Source organism: Periplaneta americana, chromosome 17 (assembly GCF_040183065.1).
Source record: "Periplaneta americana isolate PAMFEO1 chromosome 17, P.americana_PAMFEO1_priV1, whole genome shotgun sequence".
Taxonomy (NCBI): domain Eukaryota; kingdom Metazoa; phylum Arthropoda; class Insecta; order Blattodea; family Blattidae; genus Periplaneta; species Periplaneta americana.
In genome coordinates, this window is record NC_091133.1 from 9,810,012 (window position 1) to 9,834,306 (window position 24,295).

General features: G+C 39.0%; 1 protein-coding gene across 5 annotated transcripts in view; it reads right to left on the reverse strand.

Annotated features, from left to right (window-relative positions):
* LOC138693036 (gastrula zinc finger protein XlCGF26.1-like) overlaps window positions 1-24,295 on the reverse strand; it is a 101,199-nt gene that overhangs the window by 25,465 nt on the left and 51,439 nt on the right. For 3 of the 5 annotated variants that reach the window (XM_069816568.1, XM_069816558.1, XM_069816570.1), the window contains exons 1-3: window positions 23,422-23,575; window positions 16,024-16,121; window positions 5,011-5,094 (exon numbers count right to left, since the gene is read on the reverse strand). In XM_069816568.1, coding sequence (XP_069672669.1) covers window positions 5,011-5,094; window positions 16,024-16,116 — 177 coding nt within the window. In that variant the 5' untranslated portion in view covers window positions 16,117-16,121; window positions 23,422-23,575. Of the gene's footprint in view, window positions 1-5,010; window positions 5,095-16,023; window positions 16,122-23,266; window positions 23,366-23,421; window positions 23,576-24,295 lie in introns of those variants that run through there. The other 2 variants (XM_069816560.1, XM_069816559.1) reach the window with 2 other exon arrangements.

Sequence of the window (24,295 nt, forward strand, 5' to 3'; positions counted from 1 at the left end):
TCATATAATACTGCTTTAGACTTTAAAGGAAATGAACACAAGTACAAGCTAAATATTATCAACAAGATCGCAGTAATCAACCAATCTATTTTAGACAGAAATAGTTACACAATAAAGCCGAACCTAAATAAATATTATCAGACATAACATAAGCTATACAATCAATAGAGTTCAATAAAATGAAAACACTGCAGTAAATTTTACACAGGCACAAAAACAAGAAAATCTCTTTGCGAAAAAAAATATCACGGTAATAAACTTATAAGAACAGAAGCAAATAAAGGTAATGCTGTAATAATTTTGGACAAAAACGACTATATTACAAAACAGAAAATTTTATTTGGGACAATAATTTTGAACCCAGCACCCAATCTCGAAAAATTAGAAAGACACCATAAAAAGAATAGAATTCACTTTTACTTCGCCCAAAAAAAAAAAAAATGCAAGTTAAATACCTCTACATAGTCACGAAAAAGTCCACCTGACAAACTCTACTCCCTTTAGCTTTATACTATACCAGAGGGAAATTATTTACAAGAATATTTTCTTCAGATTTCAAATCGTAAATAATGAAACGCAACTTCCTCTGCTATGAAGTGATGTCATTGGGTTTCCTGTTCACTAATAAATATGTACATCATCACCTGTAAAGGCGTCTCAAGAGCAGAAACTAATTTGCAACCAAGTTTACTCCAGTTCAAATAAACTAAATTATTTTGAAACAGTTGAAATATATCATAATGTCTCCAAATTTAAATATTACTTCTTATGTCATTACACTATTGCTTTGAAGAGTAGCAAATCCAGACATTTAACACTTAATCCAGCAGCGGCAGCACCAGTAATGTTCTTAATAACAATAACGACCTATATGCATTCACAATTACATATTAGTACTTTCATGCAAGATCTAAAGACATATTTTTTTTTTAGTAGGTTCTTTTACGACGCTTTATCAACAGCTCAGGTTATTTAGTGTCTGAATGAGATGAAGGTGATAATGCCAGTGAAATGAGTCCGGGGTCCAGCACCGAAAGTTACCCAGGGAAAACCCCAGAAAAAACCTCAACCAGATAACTTGCACCGACCGGGAATCGAACCCAGGCCACCTGGTTTCGCGGCCAGACGCGCTAACCGTTACTCCACAGGTGTGGATTTCTAAAGACATAAATTCCTCTACAGTATATGGCATATGTTGCAGCAACAACCTGTTGACTATGATTTAATTTCTTTTGTTTAGTGCTTATAATGAATCTTGGAATTTTATTATACATGTTTGTTCCTCTATGTGAAATACTTTTAAGACTTGTGGTAATTCTAAGAGTGGACAAATGGATATGACTTGATGTCTTGTTTGACACATGTGGTAGTCTCAAGTCAATTTGAATTTTGCTTTGTTTTTATGAATGAAAGACATTAGTTTTTTTTTAGTAGATTATTTTACGACGCTTTATCAACAGCTTAGGTTATTTAGCGTCTGAATGAGATGAAGGTGATAATGCCGGTGAAATGAATCTGGTGCCCAACACAGAAAGTTACCCAGCATTTACTCGTATTGGGTTGAGGGAAAACCCCGGAAAAAACCTCAACCAGTTAACTTGCCCCGACCGGGAATCAAACTCGGGCCACCTGGTTTCGCGGCCAGACACGCTAACCGTTACTACACAGATGTGAACCATTAGTTCTAGAATGTATATATAAAGCACGGAAAAATTTTCGAGTTGTCTAAAAATTGCTTCACTCTGCGACCTTATAGGTATCTGTTTAATAATTTTTACAATATTCTTCTCTAGCTTAAGAATTTCCGTAATTTTGCTTGTTACAATCCATAATGGTATGTCATATTGAAACTGGGAATGTAAATAGCCAAAATACATAGATCTGAGAAATTCGTTATAGGTTGTTTTGTTTAAAATTCTCAAAGTGTATATACAGCGGTTGAATTTTTCTATAACTCTCCCAACATGAGAGTTCCAGGTTACAGTAGAGTCAACCCAGATGCCTAGGTCTTTTGTATTTTTAATTTTCATTGTGTTTTTATCATTGATTTTGATAGAAGTAAAATTTTGGTCACTGCTGTTGTACAGTACGCAAAGAGTATTACTAACAATCAGTTGAACTTATTTTGCTGAAGACAGTTTTGGAGGTAGACACTGCTTTGAGTGACTTTACTTAGCAATTCATTTTATGATTAGAATTAAATTTAGATGTAGTGGCAATAAATATAGTTCGTTAAAAGTACATGTGAATACAATTAGCAGCAGTTTCATATGTGGAGTATACTATTTTATCATTGTCATCATCCAAACAAGTACAAGGTGCGGCAAACGAATCAGACAGTTTTAGAAGGCCGTTTACTGAAAAAAAAACATGAGGGGTTATGGATATCAATTGACCATTGTTTGTTAGAATTTTTGATGCCATTTTGTGTAATCATAGAAGTATGGTGCTCGGAGCATCGTGCTTTCGTTATCGAGACATTTTTCAAGAATTCTGATTCAGTTGTGAAAACCCAGCGTGCCTTTCGTATCCAATTTAATGTTGGCTGCCACGGAGCCGTTCTTGCTTGCAATACCATGTTCAGATTGGTACAACACTTTCGATTATCAGCATCAGCTTTCAAGAAGAAACCACCAGGACACGTTCGAAGTATATGAACGCCAGATAACACTGAGCGAGTAATAGTGGCTGTTATAAAGAGTCCACATCAATCAGCTAGACGGCAGACTATAGCACTGAGACTTTCAGATCATTCTGTGCGCCGAATATTGCATTCAGATCTTAATTTCATCCATATAAACTTACGATTGTTCAGCAATTGAATGAGGGAGACTATGTCCAATGCAGGACATTCGCTGAGAGAATGGTGGAAATTCTGGCTGACGAAGTTGTTATTTTCATGAGTGATGAGGCATATTTTCATTTAAATGGTTATGTTAATAAGCAGAACTTTAGAGGGCCCTCAAAAATCCTAACGAACTACACGAGCATCCGCTTCACTGTGCAAAGTTTACACTTTGGTGTGCTATATTTAGATACTGTGTCATAGGCCCATATTTTTTTGAGGAGAGTGAGAACACTGTGACAGTGAATAGTGAACGCTACGTCGAAATGATGAGGACATTTCTTCAACCAGAACTGCGTAGGCGTCTACGTGGGATTGATAAACAGATTGTATGGTTTCACCAAGATGGTGTCATGGCTCATATGGCAGAAAATTCAATGACAGTTCAGCGCCGCATGTTTCCAGAGCACATCATTCCCTGGCCTCCCCACTCGCCTGACCTTACCGTCTGTGACTACTTTCTGTGGGATTACCTGAAATCCAAAGACACCAAGCAACTGATGACCTGAAGATTGCCATTGCCCAGAAAATCGCCAACACTGATGGCGAAATGTTGGAAAGAGCGACACGCAACTTCAGGAAAAAGACTTGAAGAGTACATAGAGAGAGAGAGAGACGGACACCATTTGAAGGACATAATTTTCAAGACAATCTAAATGTATAGCCAGTTTTTTGGCAGTAATAGAATTGTTCTAATAGACATAACTACCGAGTTATTTCCATTTGAAAATCGTCCTATTCCTCTGCCGCACCTTGTATAAGGCCCAAGACCTGATACGGCCTCAATGATTCATTCTCGGTCCACCTTTGCTTTTTTGTTGGACAGTATCCTATGCACCCTATGTATAAGAATATTTTGCAATATTATCGTAATTACTGCTCACTTCCATCGTAAGAAGCAGCAATTTTACACTAGGTTCCTCTCACCATATATCAGACTATAGTATCACATAGCAGCAAAATCAGAAAGAAATATGCATAAGAGTCAATACTACAAGACAGTGTCAGGCAACGATTAATCGAGAAACACTAAAATTTGTATACATATAACAAATGGTTAATCCAACAGCACTCCATAGAAAGTTTTGCAACTTCAAACACAAATGGTAAAATGAAAAATATTCAGTGTCCACAGGTATAATAATTTGTCTATATAACTCATCCAAAAGCGTAAGTGCTGAAAAAAATTGTCCCCCCATAAAAAATGGTCCTTATATTTCGGAAAATTTCAAGTATTCCTTAGAAATTATTCTAAGAATGTTTCTCTGACACTGTGCTGACAACTGTGTTGTGACGAAAAATCTCAAAAGCATTAAACCTTCGGCAAAGAAAGGAATCTTTTTTTTTTGTACGTTATTTTACGACGCTTTATCAACATCTCAGGTTATTTAGCGCCTGAATGAGGTGAATTTTTTATTTTTTTTTAGTAGGTTATTTTACGAAGCATTATAAACATCTGAGGTTATTTAGCGTCTGAATGGGATGAAGGTGATAATGCTGGTGAAATGAGTCCAGGGTCCAACACCGAAAGTTACCCAGCATTTGCTCATATAGGGTTGAGGGAAAACCCCAGAAAGAACCTCAACCAGGTAACTTGCCCCGACCGGGAATCGAACCCGGGCCACCTGGTTTCGCGACCAGACGCGCTGACCGTCACTCCACAGGTGTGGACGAATGAGGTGAAGGTGATAATGCCGGTGAAATGAGTCTGGGGTCCAACACCGAAAGTTACCAGTATTTGCTCATATTGGCTGGAGGGACAACACTGGAGAAAATCTCAACCAGGTAACTTGCCCCGACCGGGAATGAAACCCGGGTTTCCTGGTTTCGTGGCCATACATGCTAACTGTTACTCCACAGGTGTGGACTAAAGGAAACGTAAACTGAAAATTAAATTATAACCCTGACCTCAATACTATTCTCTGCATCATGATATTGTGTAAGCACTGAAAGTTAATTATTCGAAAATTAAATAAAATCACAGTTTAAATCTAGGACATATTGAATGAAAAAAGTATAACCAATAGTAGCTACACAAAAAGTGTTAGTTCTCTCATAAGGAAAACTGTACTGTGGAAAGGCTGCATAGAGATGGAGTCCGTGACAAACAGAATACAAGTTAAAACATGCAATTAGATCCAGAGTAACCAATAAGCTGCACTCACCTGAGCCTCATATTTCATCCCTGATGTGAGATCATAACTGTTGTCTTCGCATTCCATCTTTATCTGAGGGAATACTTGCACACTCTGGAGAGCAAAGAGATATCATAAATGAGTAAGTTTTATTAGGTAGCGGATTTTAACTTGATTTTAATTGTTAAATCTGTACTATGTGCTCCAGATCAGTGCTTGGCCATTACATCACGCACAGGTGAGAAACTATAAAAGCAATGCGAATTACAGGGCCTTAACAGCTGTGTGCAACGAATGACAAAAGTTTTTTACACATAGTACACATACATACGAGGGGGATCCAGGAAATAACGACTGTTTTGTTGTAATAATTAAAAAAAATATATTTATTTGAAAAAACAAAGTCTGTTACATAACTGAAGCTTCCTTTACTTCTCTACATAATCACCTCCCACATTTAAACATTCCTCGTATCTGTTCACTAGCTTTAGAATTCCCGTGTTATATTCCTCTGCTGCCAGTTCATTAAGCCAGGTGTTCACTGTCTTCTTCAACTCTTCATCACTTCCAAAACGCGTATCACCCAGAAAGTCTTTCAGCTTAGTGAAAAGGTGAAAATCGCTAGGAGCAAGGTCTGGACTTTAGGGCGGATGATCAAAGATTTCCCAACCGAATTGATCCAGCAATTCTCGAGTTGAAGCAGCAGTATGCGGGCGGGCACAGATTTTGTGGTAGCCAAGATGTTGCAGCACAATTGCACCAAGCAAAGAACGAGAAATGTCAGGAAAGGCAATATGCAATTCGTCGAGTGATGTGCGCCTGTCTTGCAAGATTCTGTCGTTCACTTTAGTCTTCAAGTCTTCTGTGATGAGTGATGGGCGTCCGGGTCGAGTTTCATCGTGGACATTTGTTCGCCCATTGTTGAACATTTCGCACCATTTTCTCACATTTCTTTCATTCATTACAGTACCACCATACACTTCTTTCAATTGCCCGTAAATTTCTGCAGGTTTCAAATGTCGGGCATTCAAAAATCGAATCACACTCCTCACCTCACAGTCGGCGGGATTATCAATCACGTCGTTCATTTTGAAGTAACACAAAATGCACAATGGCGACTTGTTGCAACCAGTACTCACAACATTATGAGAACACATGTTAAGGAAGCCAGTTGACCTTCAAACAAGGAAGGGGAGTCAGCTGCGCGGCAGGTATGCGCGAACGGTCGTTATTTCCTGGATCCCCCTCGTACATACATACAAATCACATACATTACATACGTACATATAGGTATAGTAGGAGCCAGCGATTTTGGCAGACGTATTTTGTTAATCGGAACTCCAGAGCGAGTTACTCATCAATGCAAGGTCAGCTGATATCTATGCAGCAAGCAAACTGAAGCTGGAATGGGTAGGACATAAGGGTAAACATACAGGCTCGAGATCCGAGTGGACCTAGATGGACAGTCACTTCCAAAAACTATACACATATAGCTAAACTATAGAATTATGTACAGTAATCTATAATGTGTGCATATATGTATATGAAAAGGGACCAGTTCCTGGCACACATTTTTCGAGATAATTCCAGTTGCCGCTGCATAATCTTTCCCTCGTTATTATAAAGAATAAAGACAATCTATATAATAAAAAACTATTCTATAATGAACAGACTGGCTGATTCGTAAACTTAAATCTCCTTAAACCCTATATTCTACGTAGGTTTCTGTTAATCCTTAGTCAATAGATAAGACCGAGATTTACGAAATACAAACATTAAGAGATGGAAAATGGGAGGCAGTAATGATCAAAACAATTATACTGATTTAATTTTTTAACCCAGCCTTTAAATTTAAAACAAAGATTCACTCATAAAATTGGGTTTGACTATTCATCTCATCTCTCAGAATTGTTTCTAAAATGTATGAGGAATGCAAAACAATTCAATTTCATGTACTCCCTTCAAATAACTTTTCAGGTATTTTTTTACTTCCGAGCAGAGAGGAGAGACAAAGGAGTTGATTTTAAAAATACTAAAGTATATTTAACTGGAGACGTAAAATTTAAAATGAAGGTTATTCTCTACAATATTGGTTAAACATTTTTAGATTTTTTTAAATACCATCTCCCAAGGCACTGACGATAAGGCAGAAGGGAGTAGAAATCTCATGTCATCCAATCTAGATGAAAGTCGTTATCTGGGGATCTTTGCGATCACAGAAGACGAATAAGATATTATTTTATCCGACTCTGTCCCTAAAGTGGTGGAGTGGGACAAAAATGGGTGAGAAACTAAATTAGATACCTTAGGGGTTTTCGAGGCGAAAATTACGAATAATACAATTTGTGCGAATTCAGTATGGCAGTTTCAGTACTATGAATTATATTAAAAAAAAAATACAACATCGGATACCACAAATATACATAAACACAGGCAACACATGTACAGTATTTAAGGGGGTAGGTAACACCTTTCCATAGTAGGCCTATACATTTACTAAAATCTAAAAATGTAATTTCTACATATTCTGAATGAATTTTGTGCTGGAATTTAGTATACTCATCAGCCAATACCTCTAGATTAATAAACAACGTTTTAGAATCCATAAAATACAATATTTATTGTGAATGGTAATTATATTTTTCAATTGGTGCAATTTGTGCAGGGAAAATTGGTTTCTTCCATATTTTGTAAGCTTTCGAATATTTTAAAATGCTTTCTTCTCTGTTTTATTCACAATGTGCGTGTTAAGAAATTATTGCCCTTGTAATATCCATTGCAATCCTATTTATTATACCTTTACATAAATCCAACTTCCGCAGCATGCAATTTTACCCAATTAACCAAATTATATGTTGATTAATAAGAAGAATCGTAATTTTACTAACTTGAATTTTCCTAGATCCCTAGATTATTACTGGACAAATCTTGTATATTGATCTGGTAAGGGTATGATTATATATATATATATATATATATATGAAGCCTCCCATTCCAAAACTGTCTACATCCATTCTTAACAATCTTCAGGAAATGCCAAAAACTGATAACTTTTTTCCTAATTATTGTTTGCAGTGTTCGTCATATCTCAAGCTTATTTACAGAAGGAAAGAGGGAATTTAGGCACATCATCCATTAGAAAATTGCTAGGGACATTTAGGTAGATGATGAAACTGCCATTATCTCAATTAAAAAAAAAATGGATTTAGACAGTTTCGAATTGGACGCTTCATATGAGAGAGAGAGAGAGGAGGGGGGTAGGGGGAAGGGTATTGGGGAGGGGGAGAGAGAGTGAGTGAGTGTGAGAGAGAGAGAGAGAGAAGAGAGAGAGAGAGAGAGAGTGTGTGTGTGTGTGTGTTCGTGTGTGTGTGTGTTTTCGTGTTCGTGTGTGTGTGTTCGTGTGCGTGTACAATGCAATGCTTTTTCCTTTTAATTTAGAAAATGTAGAAGATGTATCGAAAAATCATTATGAACGATAGTCATTTACATGTATTTAAGGTATTCTTTGAATCGGACTGTAGCGTGGTGTGTTTCGTAATAATGATAATTGATATGAGCTGCTGGTATGAAGATATGAACGACTCAGAATGTTATCGCATCTCATTCACGCAGCTTACACAAACAATATTGGCTTGCCTACTGGAAATGTCATCGAGGTCACCTGCCAAAATCACTGCCTCCGACTGTACAGGATGCAGAATGAATATATTATTTTAACAGCAGAAACAATAGGACTATAAAATTACAGAATGTACAGAAAGCAGAAAAATTCTACGAAAAACTGAGAGAGAACAGTTGATTATTATTGTCACCTACAAGCAAGCTCTCTCAGCACATCAGCACAAAGGAATAACAGCATAACACATATTAACACCGGAACTTCAATGAAAGAATGAAAATGCTAATACACACACTCCTATCTTCTTCAGTCTCTAATATTATCTTTACTGTTTTGTATGTCAATTTCAAGCTAATTTCTAGTCAGGTGGATCTCCGGGGACAGAGTCGTTACGCACAAGAGATCCCATTGTCTCACATCAAGAAGATAATCTACAATCTGGACAGAGAGTGACATTATCAGGGTCGACTGTCTTGTGTAACATACTACAATATAGAAACATGGCCGCCATCTTGACGTCCTCTGTATTAGAGTGAGGTAAAATTTACTGAATTTAAGGGAACAACATACGTACAAAATGACATTAGAAAATTCACACGAATGAAGTGGTGTGATGTATTTAATCCAATGTTGATTCCATTACAATTTATGAAAAGACATACTTATACAAATGCTGACAAGGGCAGGTAGGTGAAAAATGACACCGACTAAAGAGAAAAGCACAGAACACAAAGCATTACGAAATTCAACCCAGCCAAGATCTTACAACTTACCATGACAATGACGTGTATGGTAGTGCATACTAATTTCTGAACACCATAAGCAGAAGCTATCACTTATAATTAATATAATCCTAAGTTGCGTGATATATTATACTCACAGTGTTGTAACTACTTAACATGTAAATTTGCGGTCAAATGTGTACTTAAATTTTCCACAAGAACTACAAATGATCATTACTAAAATCACAGACAACAGTATCAGAATATTATAGGCAACTCAGGTAATAAATCACATAATAATTTTATAAGTTATAATGCGACCCAACGTGTTAAGTGTCGATTCTGTAAACAGTTCACAAAATTCATTTCGTATAACAAGAGCAAAAAAACATACATTTGTAGCTAGAAAGGTCACAACTTGAACTTCACACTGCATCTGCTGCAACGAATGCATTATACTTTTGCACTCGTAATTGTGGAATCTTACTTAGATGTTATGTTTTTATTTAACGACGCTTGCAACTGCAGAGGTTATATCAGCGTCACCAGATGTGCCGGAATTTTGTCCCGCAGGAGTCCTTTTACATGCCAGTAAATCTACTGACATGAGCCAGTCGCATTTAAGCACACTTAAATGCCATCGACCTGGCCCGGGATCGAACACGCAACCTTGGGCATAGAAGGCCAGCGCTATACCAACTCGCCAACCAGGTCGACGACTTTTACTTAGAAGATGACTTAGTTTATTACTAATATACTGCATTAGACATGCGAAAAATTAGAAAGTATTAATAGTTTATAAAATAAACTTGGAATAAATCTTCCTGTAAACTACACGTTATTTTAGAAGGTGTGATCAATTCTCAATTGCTTATACGTGAAAGATATACAAAACCATGCAGTATGATGACAAAGGAGAACAGGATCTGTAGGCTATTATTCTGATGAAATCTGTTGAATATAGTAAGTTGGAGGGGTTTAAAAAGGTCGCGTCAGCTACTATGGCTATTTGCGCCCTTATCTAAAATTCTTCACAAAACAGAAACACAATACAATAATCTGAATGCTCAAAAGAACTAAAAAGCGTTGTCACGGTTAAAACGAGGCAAAAAATGCAGTTTCAACAGGGTGATGCATAATAAACATAAAAGTGAGCAGATCAAAGACCTTAGCTGGTATTTAAAAAGAAATAATAAAATAATAAAACATATGCCAGCAGAAATAAATTATCTGCCGCATTTCTAAAATGCTCGGATGTAAAACGTCCAAATGTCAAGTGTGTTAAAACATATAACGGTATAAAACAACGAATGTAACCTCTGGATGTAAAGGATCTGGAGGATAAGTAAAATGGATCAATAAGAAACTAAATCACCCTGTCAAGTCCTGTATTCGATAAAAATCTAAGAACTGCATTTGTACAATTAAAATCAATTACAAGAGCGTCACATAGAGTCGGCCGAATTCCATCCTGTCGACGGACACGGTCACATGTTTCTACACTGTAACAAAAAATGATCCACCATAAGTGGAACATGGCATATATCACACTCTGGCTGAGGCTCGCCATGTAGGAGATGGCCATGCGTCAGATGACAGTGGCCAATCCTCAACCAGGTGATTAAGACTTCTTCATGTCGTGATGCACTTGTCGACGAATCCCAAACTCGAACAGTATTCTTTATTCTTCGCAACTTGTTTACCTCTTGTGCAGAAAATTGTCCTTCTCATTGCCACCATACTGTATATTTCAGGTAATTTTTAATATCTTCTCACCTCTCACATCAATACACCTCAGACCCATTCATAACACCATCCCTTGCTGCAGCATCAGCTGCCAATATGAACACACTACTCCAATCACATAATCAGGAATTAGGAGAGTCTGGAAAAGTTCCTGGGTTCTCAACACAAGCGGATCAACAGAATTCAAACACTGCAGCGACAGATTGGCACTTAACTAGACGGAGCAGATAAAGAATCTGCCCTGGGGTTGACTAATTAAAAACAAAAAGCATATAGTTCTGTGGTAAAAACAGTAGTGTACTGGATCAATTTATATTTAAATATCTGTCCATTTGCAACAAAGGAACAACCAACAAAATCATTTACTCGGGATCCATCAGCAGAAATTAATGAATAATTTGAAAACAGATAGAAGATCACCAAAACGAAGTCTATAAACAAAAGCTGGTGTAAAATTCTTAAAACTTCGGCTCAGACTTACATCAAACATGGGACGTCACATAATCCATGGTGGAGTGGTCGTATATTCCAGTGTACGAACTGTTGGCAGGCACATGTTGAGCTCAGAGAGCAGTTCACGAAACTGCACACCTGCTGGACGAAGTCTTCATGGAATTTCACTGGATCGGCCATAACAAGCCAGACGGTAAAAGGAGTCATAAGAATTGTGCTCGGGCTGTGAGCGGAGCTTAACAGCATACGAGCACAACAAGATATTACGTCGCCGATACAGTGATGGTTCTCCTGCTTCGCAATACAGGCTCTCTATCCGACTCGTTCGGAAGGCCCCTGTAGCGAGTCGTATCCCATGATGATGGATAATGTCTAAGAGACGTAATTTGGATTTATCTGCTGAGCCATAAATAAAACAACAATAATCCAGTTTTGACCAGATAAGAGTATGATAAAGGCGTAAAAGCAATATATGGTCTGCACCCCAGCAAACCCCTGACAAAAGGCGTAAAATATTTAACGATTTTTCGCAATGCCTTCTCAAATCACGTAATGTTCCTTCTTGAGGAAAGCATCTCTAATGGCGGTCTCAAGCCGAACAAGATGGTCTGCGGTGAATCTGTGCTTACAAAAACAACATTGGATATAAGATAATCGGTTCTCCCATTCGAGTACCCACATCAGGCTTTTACTTATCTTATTTTCCATAACCTTACATACGCAGCGGTGAGAGATATTGGTCTGTTGCTTCCAGACATAGATGGATCCTTTCCGGTTTCTGGACGGGGATAACAATGGCGGAATGCCAAGAAGATGGAAATATCTCATGAGTTCAGATTCTGTTGTATATTGTCAACAGGAAGGATTTCCCAGCTGGTAGGAGATGGCGAAGCATGCCATTATGAATGTTATCAGGGCCAGGGGAGGTGTCAGGGGATGTGTCTAGTGCCGCCTCCAGCTCCTCAGATGTGAATAGTATATTATAATACTCTGTGTTATCTGATATAAAATTGAGGTTTCGTTTATCCGTAGCATCTTTGATTTTTTAGAAATTCTGGGTCATAATTATTTTAGCTGCTTATCTATGCAAATGAGCTAGCGAATATTGCTGCAATTTCTATGTGACTACTGGTCGTTACGCCATTGTTTAGAAGGCCCGGACTTACAGAACTATGTTTCCCCATTATACGACGGACTTTGTCCCACACGATGTTAGCAGGAAAGTTCTTTATCAGTGAATTGACGTAGTTTCTCCTGGAAGTCTTCTTACCATCGCACACAGTGCGACGAGCTTTGGCTCGAAGACGTTTAAAATGGACAAAATTTTCTTGGGTCGGATGGCACTCAATATGGTGTAAGGCACGTTTGCGGACTCTGATTGTTTCTCTGCACGCATCCATCCACCAAGAAACAGGGAAGCGTTTTGGCCTGCAGGACGACCGGGTGATAGATAATTATGCAAACTTAATAACCACATTTCAAAAGTTGTCTACTACGGAGTCCACAATTTCAAGTTCGTTATTATTCAAAGATATGGACTCCGAAATTCCGACCCAGTCCGCCTTTTTTATAACCCAGTTTAGAGAGAGAGATTCCGCACGTCGTAGAGCAGACATATGCATTCTGGTAGGGTAGTGGTCACTGCCATGTAGGTCGTAAATCACAGACCATTCGAAATACATGGACAAAACTGGGCTAGAAATGAAGATATCTATCATGGAGTATGTACCGTAAGCAAAGGATAGGTGTGTTGGTTCCCCTCAATTCAAGGTAATTAGATTTAGACGTGTACATACCTCTGCTATTTTATCTCCTCTGTCATCATCGGATTTTGAGCCCCAAGAGTGGCCGGATGCATTAAAATCCCCCACTACCAGATATGGAGCAGGTACTTGTGACAGGATATGTTCAATTTCATTCACTGTGAAAGGAATTTCTCGGGGTATATAGACACAGACTATTGAAAACTGAACGGTCGGTAAAGTTATTGTTGCGGCTATGCACTGATGAGGAGTAAGATGGCGCAACCTCCATTGGCGCGAATACTGGCAAGATGAGGTGTATCTCCTGAAGACATAATATAGCAGGGTTCTCATGATAGATTAATTGTTGTAGTTCTGTATATCTGCTGCGAACACCGTTCGCATTCCACAGTACAATATCAGCCATCACGAGGAGCTAAATCATGATGGTGGCTTGACAGGGGACCTTCTTTTTTATATTCCTGCCTTGTCTTGGACTGCTTAATCTTCGACTGTGGTGACTCACTTGCAGTTCGTCGCACTCCTGATCGTGATCTTCATCAAGGACGTGATCGAGTGCGTGATCTCGACCCACCACCCGAACTAGGAGTGCGACGTTCTGGTGTTCTACCAGGCCTAGAATCCTGCTGTCACAGTAGCGATCTTCTTAGGTACATAAGGCCTGATGTCAAGTCCATACGTGCCGTCTGGCTCAGCAGTCTGAGTGGCAGCGTCTACATACATCTGGGTTGCGATCTCAATTCGCTTCCCAGGTATGTTTGTAAGGGGTGGCGTTCGTGTGGTGGCATCAATTCCCTCTGTTGCTTTCTGCAGTTCAGACGCATAGTACTTCTCCATTGCCTTCTTTTCTTTATCTAAAATACGCTTACGTGCCTCGAAGAAGCTAATATTTTCCCGGACTCCAAGCTCTTGAATCGTCTTCTCCAGCATATACCTTGGGCAGTTTTTCGAATTAGAAGCGTGATCCCCGGAACAGATCACACAGTGCTCGGCGCCGCCACATGGGGAATCCCCATAGTCAGCACTGCCGCATCTTGGACATATGATATTGTTTTGCGTATGTCCGAACCGTTGGCACCTAAAACACCGCATTGGGTTCGGCACATACGCACGCACAGGGACACGCTCGTACCCGACAAAGATGTATTCTGGCAAGAGAGACGTTTCAAAGGTCAGAAAGACTGTGCTCAGGGATTCAGTCCGTCTGTCCCGCTTACGCAGTAAATGGTAAGCCTTGGACACGGAGTGTTCTGCCAACTCTAATTCGATCTCTTCATTGGACATACCATCTAGAGAATCCGTATGGACAACTCCTCACGTGGTGTTCAGCGAGGAGTGTCGCTCAACTCTGATGAGGTATGAACCCAGCAATTTCGCTCTCAACACCATCTCACTCTGTTTTGCAGATACAGTCTCAACAAGGAGACTGTCTTTGCGGAATCGAGTTGCATTTATGACCTTGCCAACGAATCCATCTCGCGCGCGTCTCACGTAAAATGGACTAATGCTTTTCACAGTTTTTTTAGTCCCATCCAAGGTGATATTAATATACTTTGGAGGCGGCACTTTAACAGTAATTTTTTCAGGGTCTAGGTCCATTGTGGTGTTCGTTATATGACCACCAGGCGCATTGTCTTTTCATAACTTCTGTTTCTTATTTTGTTTCTCTAGTGGAGGTGAAGAGGTGCGCGAGGACATTTAAACTGTCCCCCCCCACCCTATGGAACCGTCGGCGTCAGCCTACCACCGGGGGGGGAGTGGGGACGAAAGAAAAGACACCTAAAAATTTCTTCGCGGTGTGTGCCGGCTATGAGGACCCCCCACAGCCAGATCCCAATCAACCCACCTCATGCAAGTTACCCTTCAAACTGGACATTATACACCTAATGGCAAGTCTTACACCAGAGGCGTGTCACAGTTTTATGCCCCTATCACGGGAATGACCGCCCGTGGCTCCTCACTCTATGCTGAACAATCCCAGGACTATCCAGCTTCAGGGGACTTGTGGTTGATTACATTGCGACACCCATAAGTCAGCAGTAACACGTCAGAGCGATATATCGGCCTCGGCGAGCACAGTCGGTCACTGGAACGTCTAAATCGCCCCGGGTCCCCATTGGGGCTCTATGTGAGTGTACTTGACCTCTGTCCGAGCTCGGCACCTAAACTTGCATATAGGGGCAATATGAAGGATCCACTATTGCTTCGTTGGTGGGCGCCCTGACGGGCTACACAATTCGGAAGTTGCGCTCGAACCCGTGGGACAGGAAGACAGAGATAGGAAAGATCCCCGGTGGTGAGACGGGAGTTATAAGCCTAGGAACCTTAACCTAAGTATGAATATTATAAATATCTAGAAGAGAGAGAAGTATATGCCTCACCAGGAATTCGTAACAAATCCCGTCATGTAGGCGGACGTGGCACAAAACTTACAGTGGGGATGGAAAGGTGAAAATGGCTGTGATGATGTGGTGGGCGTTCCACATACAATGACGGTCGGCAGTGAGAGAGATAGAGATGAAAAAGACGAGAGAGCGAAAAGGGCTGGGCGATGGTAAAGTCGATAAATGGTCGAAAAGAAGAGCATGAGAGCCACCATTGCACCCCCCGGTCACCAACTTGGAGGAACCCATCTTGACCGGTGTTGAATATAATTTGATGGGTGTATACCTTCTGTCAAAAGGTAGCTAAATGACAAAATTTCGCAAGAACAAATCAGATAGAATGGCTTATAATATACCTCTAATATACATTTCTTCTCTTCCTCATCTGTGTCATCACTTGCTTCTAGGGCCAGTGGGTCGACCTCGACTTCCGTCTTGATCACATCCATCGTCACTGAAAAGAATTAACAAATTGACATTTACAGTACTTGCAGAACGTGAGCTGTTCGAAAAACGTATTATCTCGCTGTTACAAACTATCAGCTTGTGCGGCTAGTATGGCGTACTATGATAAGATCTTATAATATAAGATAATTACGCGGCACAAATATGTCCCTTCACGACAAACCACTTGTTCATGACTATATTCATGTGACACAATCAATGAAGCAAAAAAAGGTACATATAGCTTCTTTTAGTGTAGCTTTTTCGGAAAAATACAGAATTGGAAAATACGTTTATATATTCCGATTTCTCGTGTCGCAGGTACCGACACATTAGAAGTTAGATGATGCCCACTGTTCTTGAGTAAAACTGTATCTATTCGGTCATACAGGGATTTGTATTTTTCTAAGAGGGTAAAGTACCAGTATGGCAATGAGGGCGGGTCACAAACAAAAATCTCACGCTTAAATGGGTTGCGCCTGCAAAAACTGTGGGAACCTCTGCCCGCTAAATTCTAGAATACAGGTTAGCAAACTCTTCTAGCATTAGTAACCATGCCGTGACAAGTCTCGAACCAAAGGGGACTAAAAACACATAGAATATCAGTAAAGATGGCTATGCAATATATTCCGACTAAACTGGCGATAGTTTCCTTCACACTTCGCTTATACACATTGCATAAAGGAATCTGTGGCAAGTTAGGTTTGGTTAGCTTAGGCTTTTGTTATTTTTTCATATAGAACCAACTCCATACCCACAAAAAAGGGAAGTATTTTCCAGTGGCGTGCGGTGCTATTTCTCGATGGGGAACAGGTCAGAAACAACACATAATAATAATAATAATAATAATAATAATAATAATAATAATAATAATAATAATAATAATAATAATCTGTATTATGATTTAGCAACATTAGCAATTCTTTTTTTGCTTCATTTACAACTTAATTAGAAAAAGAATAAAACAAATTAATAATATTATATTACCGTTATTATTATTAGACCTAAATATGTAACACCGTTAACTAAAAATAATAAACCTAAATTAAACCTACAATTTACCGCTTGACGAGCACCCAGTTAACCGTTTCACAGAATTACAGTAACTATTTTGAAAATGTCTTGTATAAGATTTTGTTTTAGTTTTAAGTTCTGTAAGGAGAGGAGTAGGTTTGCCATTCAAAATAACCACGCTTTTCTCAGCAAAATTGATCAAACTAAACGCTCTCCACTTCAGCTGATCGATAACACAACACTCGCTGTCTTGGTTCGCATCAGGGAGCTCGCACTCTCTCGATGAAGTTGGAACAGGCAGGAGTCACCTGTTCCATTGCCATTATCTCGTCAGATTTAACTCAGGCCACGAATGCGTAAATCGTACGGATTTTTTTTGGGAACTATTGTATAATTTCACACACAATATTATGTCACACGAAAAACTCTTCGAACTTAGTTCTTTCCCGAATTATCACTATATAAATAAACTAGCTTGATGAAACAGTATATTACACACTTCTCAATACTCCGCGAGGGAAGCGGTAACTTTACAGCTTCCAGCGATACTCGGGTAAGTTCGTGTCCACTCGAGCATGCTTCGGAGAAAACATTGCTTGCAACACCCACTCACATCATCACGCACAGCAGACGAGAAGGGCTCGAGTCGTTTACACTTCGCTGCAATAAGCCTGCTAACAATAGCTGTTTTCGCTTTTCGAAAACTGCAAGTAGGCCTGTCCATTAGAATGAAGTATATCTCACAATCTCAGTTAAGGGGGGCAGGGAGGAAGGGAACGGCCTATTCCCTCTGTTCCGTGGAAGAACCGCCACTGGTATTTTCCTGCAATGCATACATACTTCACAAACTTATCTGTACAGTTGACCTTGATTTCTCGCAAAATTACGGCACGGGTTTTAGTTACTTACCTGTACTCTAGAGACGTTCCTCAGTGCTTTAGACATTACCTCACCCATCCCTAACATGATCGTCCTTTAATACCACAGGTCTTGCCAGCCATGCGACTCTAATGCAAAACATTAGTGCTGCATTCGTACAAGAGCGCGGCCGCTCGGCGCAAAAATTATTCACAAAATGGCAGTGGTATGCATAATAAACCTCAGGCTGCACGGCAAGCCTTGTTGTCCTTCGTCTGTAAAAAATTAAATAAAATTCCGGTATATTCTGTTTTACTGCAAATGATTTTGACGTAACCTTCATTAGTTAGAATCAGGGGCGGCTTTCGAAGAGGGGCTGCGGAGCTGCAGCACCCCCAGACATTTGTGGCTCTTGTCTCGTTTTATGTTGTCAAATACATTATACAGTCTCTATTTAGCGGCTCGAATTTAAAAAAAAAAAATTCGCTCTCGATGACATGCACGCAATCGTTAGTGAAGTCACTTCCTCCCCTGGTGCTCCCAGAGCGAAACCAGAGACAAGGACTATAGGGTGAAGCCACTTCCTCCCCTGGAGCTGCCAGTCTCGTTTCGGATGCTTTGCGCGTTAGTTTTACCCCTCCCCCTGCTGCCTCTGGCCGTGGATCCAGAGTTTCCAGGAGCTGCAAATTTTGCAGCAGTTTTTGCAGCTATTAGCGCGCAGTTTTAAATACATTTTCTTTAATGTTGTGAGTATAACAAGTGCAACAATGTTTAATTCTGTACAATATTTACAGTCTATTCAGTTCAGTACATTAACAATTCAGGAGAAATGTGAAATTAAGTGCCCATCAGTTCAATCTCATAATGGAAAGAGCCGCTAAACAAAATATAAAGGCTCGCATATTTTTTGCTAATTTATCCAGTATCCCTGCTTTCTTCTCTCGATCTCCACACAGTCTGTATTAGATTAATGTGTTTAAAAGACAATTCCATCAGCTGGGGCAACAAGATGGGTTTAAAATAAGAACAGTAAATGTTGTTCATGAGAAGAAGGAGCCATTGCTAGAATGTTTTCAAACCGTAATGGGATCTGAAACATCTAACATCACAATAAATGAGGCAAGCGCCCTGGTGCGTACTCTTGAATATCCTGAATTCAATTTCTGGCTCAGTTATTTTTTTCATTTATTGATGTATCATGTATGTATATTATACAACCAATTACAACATCGCCAGTTAGATATTCTGAGGTTCAAATCTGCACATAAAAAATTAAATTATGGCTTATTTAACGACACTCGCAACCGCAGGGGTTATATCAGCGTCGCCGGTGTGCCGGAATTTTGTCCGCAGGATTCTTTTAAATGCCAGTAAATCTACTGAATGAGCCTGTCTCATTTAAACATAACTTACAAGATAAGGCGCATGGAACTAATCTTTAAATAAAGTAAGTAGCTTGGTATATTATTGTATGCAGCCCCCCTTAATTCAATACCCACGAGCCGCCACTGGTTAGAATTACCGTCCCTTTGTAAAGAAGGGTATCACTTCAGAACGACTACACCACCAATTATTTATTAATTTTTTCGTTTTCAAATCAGCCAATTTTAAAGAGTTTTTTAAAGACACTTACAATTTCTTTTCGGAAATAATAACTAAACTACCGATTTCTTTTTCTTCATAACACTCATTTTAAAGGTGGTTCAATTCTACTCGTTAAACCGGAGCCTCTACATGAGCCTTAGGTAACCACAAATGAACCAAAAATATAGGTATCCTAACCAAAAACGCTATATGATATATAAAATATTTCGTTTGAGGCTAGTGAAATCATTTAATTATGCCTGTTATTGTTACTATTGCTCCAATAGCCCCACGAACATATCCTAACCTAACTTAACTTAACCACCACCCGACACAAAGACCTTCGTCGCAAAAGAATACCAATCCCAAACGGATCCCCGTGAAACTTTTATCTCCCTAAGAATAAAATCCTGCCGATTAGGTAACATAAATAACATACAAGTCACTAATTTAAATAGTTGTTCCAACTTTAATTTACACCGTTCCACAAATGTTCCTCTACGAGCTGACAACACTTTATCACAGTATATACAGTCACGAAGCTTGGATTTATGAGGGTACTAGGAACAATAGACTGTGCAGGTACTATTCCGCATTGTCTGCAATGAGGCGATTAGTAGCGATCATAGTAGTTAGCAACAATCTATGGATGCATATTTACTACGTATTGAGCTTCGTGACTTTACTCTCTTCTCTTGGCGTATTTATCATAACTGCTAGCACCAGTGTGTTCAACTCTAAAAAGACGGAATCCGCTACGGAGCTGCCAAAATTCCGCTACTTTCCACTACGGTTGTGGGTACTGAATAAATATGGAACAATCAGAAATATGTTATGGGATGAGAGAAATAGATCGGTGTTATTTGTTTCTTGCATAATTTATATTGTTTGAAAACTAGAGATATAAATTATATCCATTTTTTATCTTTTTTTTAAATTCATAAATGCTCAAACTTAATAAAGACGTATTTTGTAGAGAGAAATATAGCCTAAGTAGGGCACACTGATATTACTTGATTAAAAAATATTTATTTTATGGATTAATCCTAATGTAAGTTGCTTTAATTATTTTATTTATGATAAAATGCTAAAAAGTTTAATTTTCTTATATTATTATGTAACGATACCCAAAGTTGGAATACATGTAGGCCTAATAAGCATACGCTAATGTATTTCTCTACTTAGGCCTACTTACTCTAGAATACAAAGTGCATATGAAATTGTTTCTTTTTTATATTATATGAGCACATGGCTCTATTTCTGAAAAATATAGTCAATGTATTTCTGCATCTGTGACAAAATATGTTATTAGGCCTATGTAGGAAATATAAAACTTAATCAGATTTCTCCCATGTGAATCCTGTGAAGTAGGAGTAGCTACTCTTATCATACTTTTGTTAGTTGAACCTCCTAATATGATATTATATTTTGTAGATCTCACAGCAGTATACATTTTTAATTTGCATATCTAATTTTATTCTCATAAAAGCACTTACAATGGCAGACGACAGTCTATTTCTTTGCTACAATTGGAAAAGCAGTCATATTTCATTTTCTACATGTGATTACAAACATTAGCGCAGTCTTTTAGCAAACATTACAGTTATGGAAAAGCGAATGATACTTATTTGGAAAGTTTTAGACAAACTATACAAATTTAAGCTTCCAAATTGATTTTTTTTTTTTAATAAATTCTGCTACATTTCGGGAGGATTTCTATAATCGCCGCTACGTCTCCCAAAGCCTCAAATTCCGCATGCTGGCTACCATAACGAAAATTGAAATGTTTCCAATTCAATGTTAATCCATGGCCAGAAACTTCACAGGTCACACATTCTTTAATTACCCCATGATTAATAAAAAACTGAACATTATCATCGTAATTTCTATTAACACAATCAAAAAATAAATTCTTACAATCACTACAGCTCATCTTACACAACCTAACAACCAATGGCACATCACCACACACAAAAAGCAAATGGAATAAAATGCCCACTATTAACAACCTCCAATACGCCATGACGTACATTTACTACGTTTTCTTGGAGTATTCAAATCGATCTGAATACTATCCCTGTTTTCATGCAATTTTCGATACGTATTGAAAACGATCTCAGTACGGAAGCTGAAGTTTCGAAAGTAGTTACGTTGATTAACATGTCATCGACATATTAGCGTAAAGAATGTTGCGTTTTCCAAATGAGGCGCATGAAAACTTAATATTCTAGCTGTTAATGAATAACGGTAATATTGTCTTTTAGGAAAACGCGAAATATTATGTTTTACAACACTCCTTTTCAACATACATATTGCCCTCGCTGTTGATTAAACAGCTCACACATCGAACAAATGACGATCGATCACGCGCTTACCGTACTGAGATCGTATTCAATACGATATCCGTTTACATGGAACTCATTCGAACCACAGTCTAGTATATACAGTCGCGAAGCTCAATACTTACTAAATATGCAAACATAGATAGTTGCTCACCTCATCCTGCCTAAGGTTTTTCCGTGGTTTTCCTAAGGCGCTAAGACAAATGTCGGGATGAGCCCTAAAAGAAATGGGCCACGGACCTGCATCCATATCCCCATGAATCTCCCTAATTAACAATTACATCTCTCCCCCCTCTTCGCAATTGAGCCATCATATAGCCAAATGGCTGGTCTCGAAATTGAGACAAATCAACAAGGCTCATGACCTCCTACATAATAGCCAAATTGGCTAGTCTCTTATATGAGACAACTCATCCTGCCTAAGGTATTCCGTGGTTTTCCTCAGGCGTAAGACAAATGTCGGGATGAGCCCTATAAGAAATGGGCCACGGACCTATATGCCCTTCCCCATATATACTCCACCTTTATTATAAATTATGTATGCCCTAGTTCAGATAATATTAATAGTCTATTAAACATACGAGGTCACTCAATAAGTCGCAAATTGAAAGGACAGGGACCTCTCAAATTGCAGCTTAGATTTCACGGCGCTTCTTCCGACGGCCTTCACCTGCTTTGTCATCGAACAACAGATGACGGCGTCTTGCCATCCTAACGGCAAACACCAGCCAACTCCACCTCGCCCCGTTCAGTGATCAATTGATCAATCTCAGCCCCCCTCGCGTATGTGGTACCTAAGAGGTTACGTCCAATTTCGGCTTCCCCTTCAAAATTTTCTAGAGCTCCTTCAGGGGAGCAGCGTAACCCGGAGTGAGACTAGTGGCCAACAGGCTTGGAGCTCACATATTTAGTTTTGTACAGCCCCCAACCCCTTGCAAGGACGCGTTTTGCGTACCTTTTAAATTTTCCTCCCAATTCTCCTTCGATTTTTCGATTTTCGATTTTTCGATAGTTGCTCACCACTCATATTTATCCGTGGTATATAGTAGACTGTGTTCGAACTGAATACGATCCGATCCCACTTTTTAGGTGTCTCCTCTCCACCTTGAGACTCTGATCGAATTGAATCCCCGTTTTCATGGAGATTTCAATACAGTAAGTGTATTCAGATCGATCTGAATACTCCATGAAAACGTGGTAACATCTGAACATCTAATCACAAGAAACCAATCACAGCTGAACAAATTCAGTCAAACACACACACTCACCATAAAAACATCACTAAACAAACAACAATAAAAAAAAACTAAAAACATCACTAAACTAAAAACAATAAAAAACTAAGTCCATAACATACCTGAAACATTAAAATTCAACTATAACTAACTGCGAAAAACAATCAACAGCTACAAAGGGCCACAAACACGTAATCCAACTACAAACACTAAAACTAATAAATCGATGGTGTTATCGTTATAAACACATTCCTTAAGAAGAGACTATGTAACTTACGATTAAATAGAGATTAATCCGGCAATATGTAGACATTTATATGCAAATTAATGCTGTAGATATTTGTTTTGAGTATTAATGTTAAATATTCCAGGCATACAACATTAACACGATAGACAGGGACACTTTATCTTCAGGGCGAGCATGCATACATATCAAGAATACCGTGAATCATTTTGTATAAGCAGCGACTATAGACCACGGTTATTTAGTAAGTCTATGCTAGAGACAGGAACGCGTTCCATTAAGTACGCATGCGCGGAAGTGACGTCACAAGCATACGACATGTTAGTCAAGCAGACACGAGCCCCTACCATGCCGTAGCGGAGAACTGAGAAATATGTTCCCAAATTGAAGCAGCAGAAAGCCGCCATTTGTTAGGTAGAAAACGCGCGGGATTTCGAAACCGCTATTTGAATACGTGTTGTATTGCGTATCCGAAAGCTAAATGTTTTTGTTTAAAGGAACAATACTTCCTTTGCGATACCTTTAATACCGTGTTTCTAATGTCAGCAGAGTTGCTAGGTTTTCTGCGAGGGAAGCCGGGATATCAGAAGCTAACCTAAGACGTTAGACTTGTCAACAATTTAGCCTTTCATAAGATTTATAGCAGTTTTCTGCATAGTGTTCACGTGCTTTTTAATATAATAGGCCTATTCACCTCCGTGAGAAACACTAAAATATGAAGGACACACAGTACAGTGAACACTACAATAATTTTTTTCTTTTACTGACCGCGAATAGCCTATGTTTTAACAATTTGCTAATAAATTAATTTTGGAACCGGTACTGCAACAGTTTCACTATACGCACTTGAAATACACAATGTTTACTAATTGCGAGAACAGCGACTAGGGACCGTAACGGAATAATC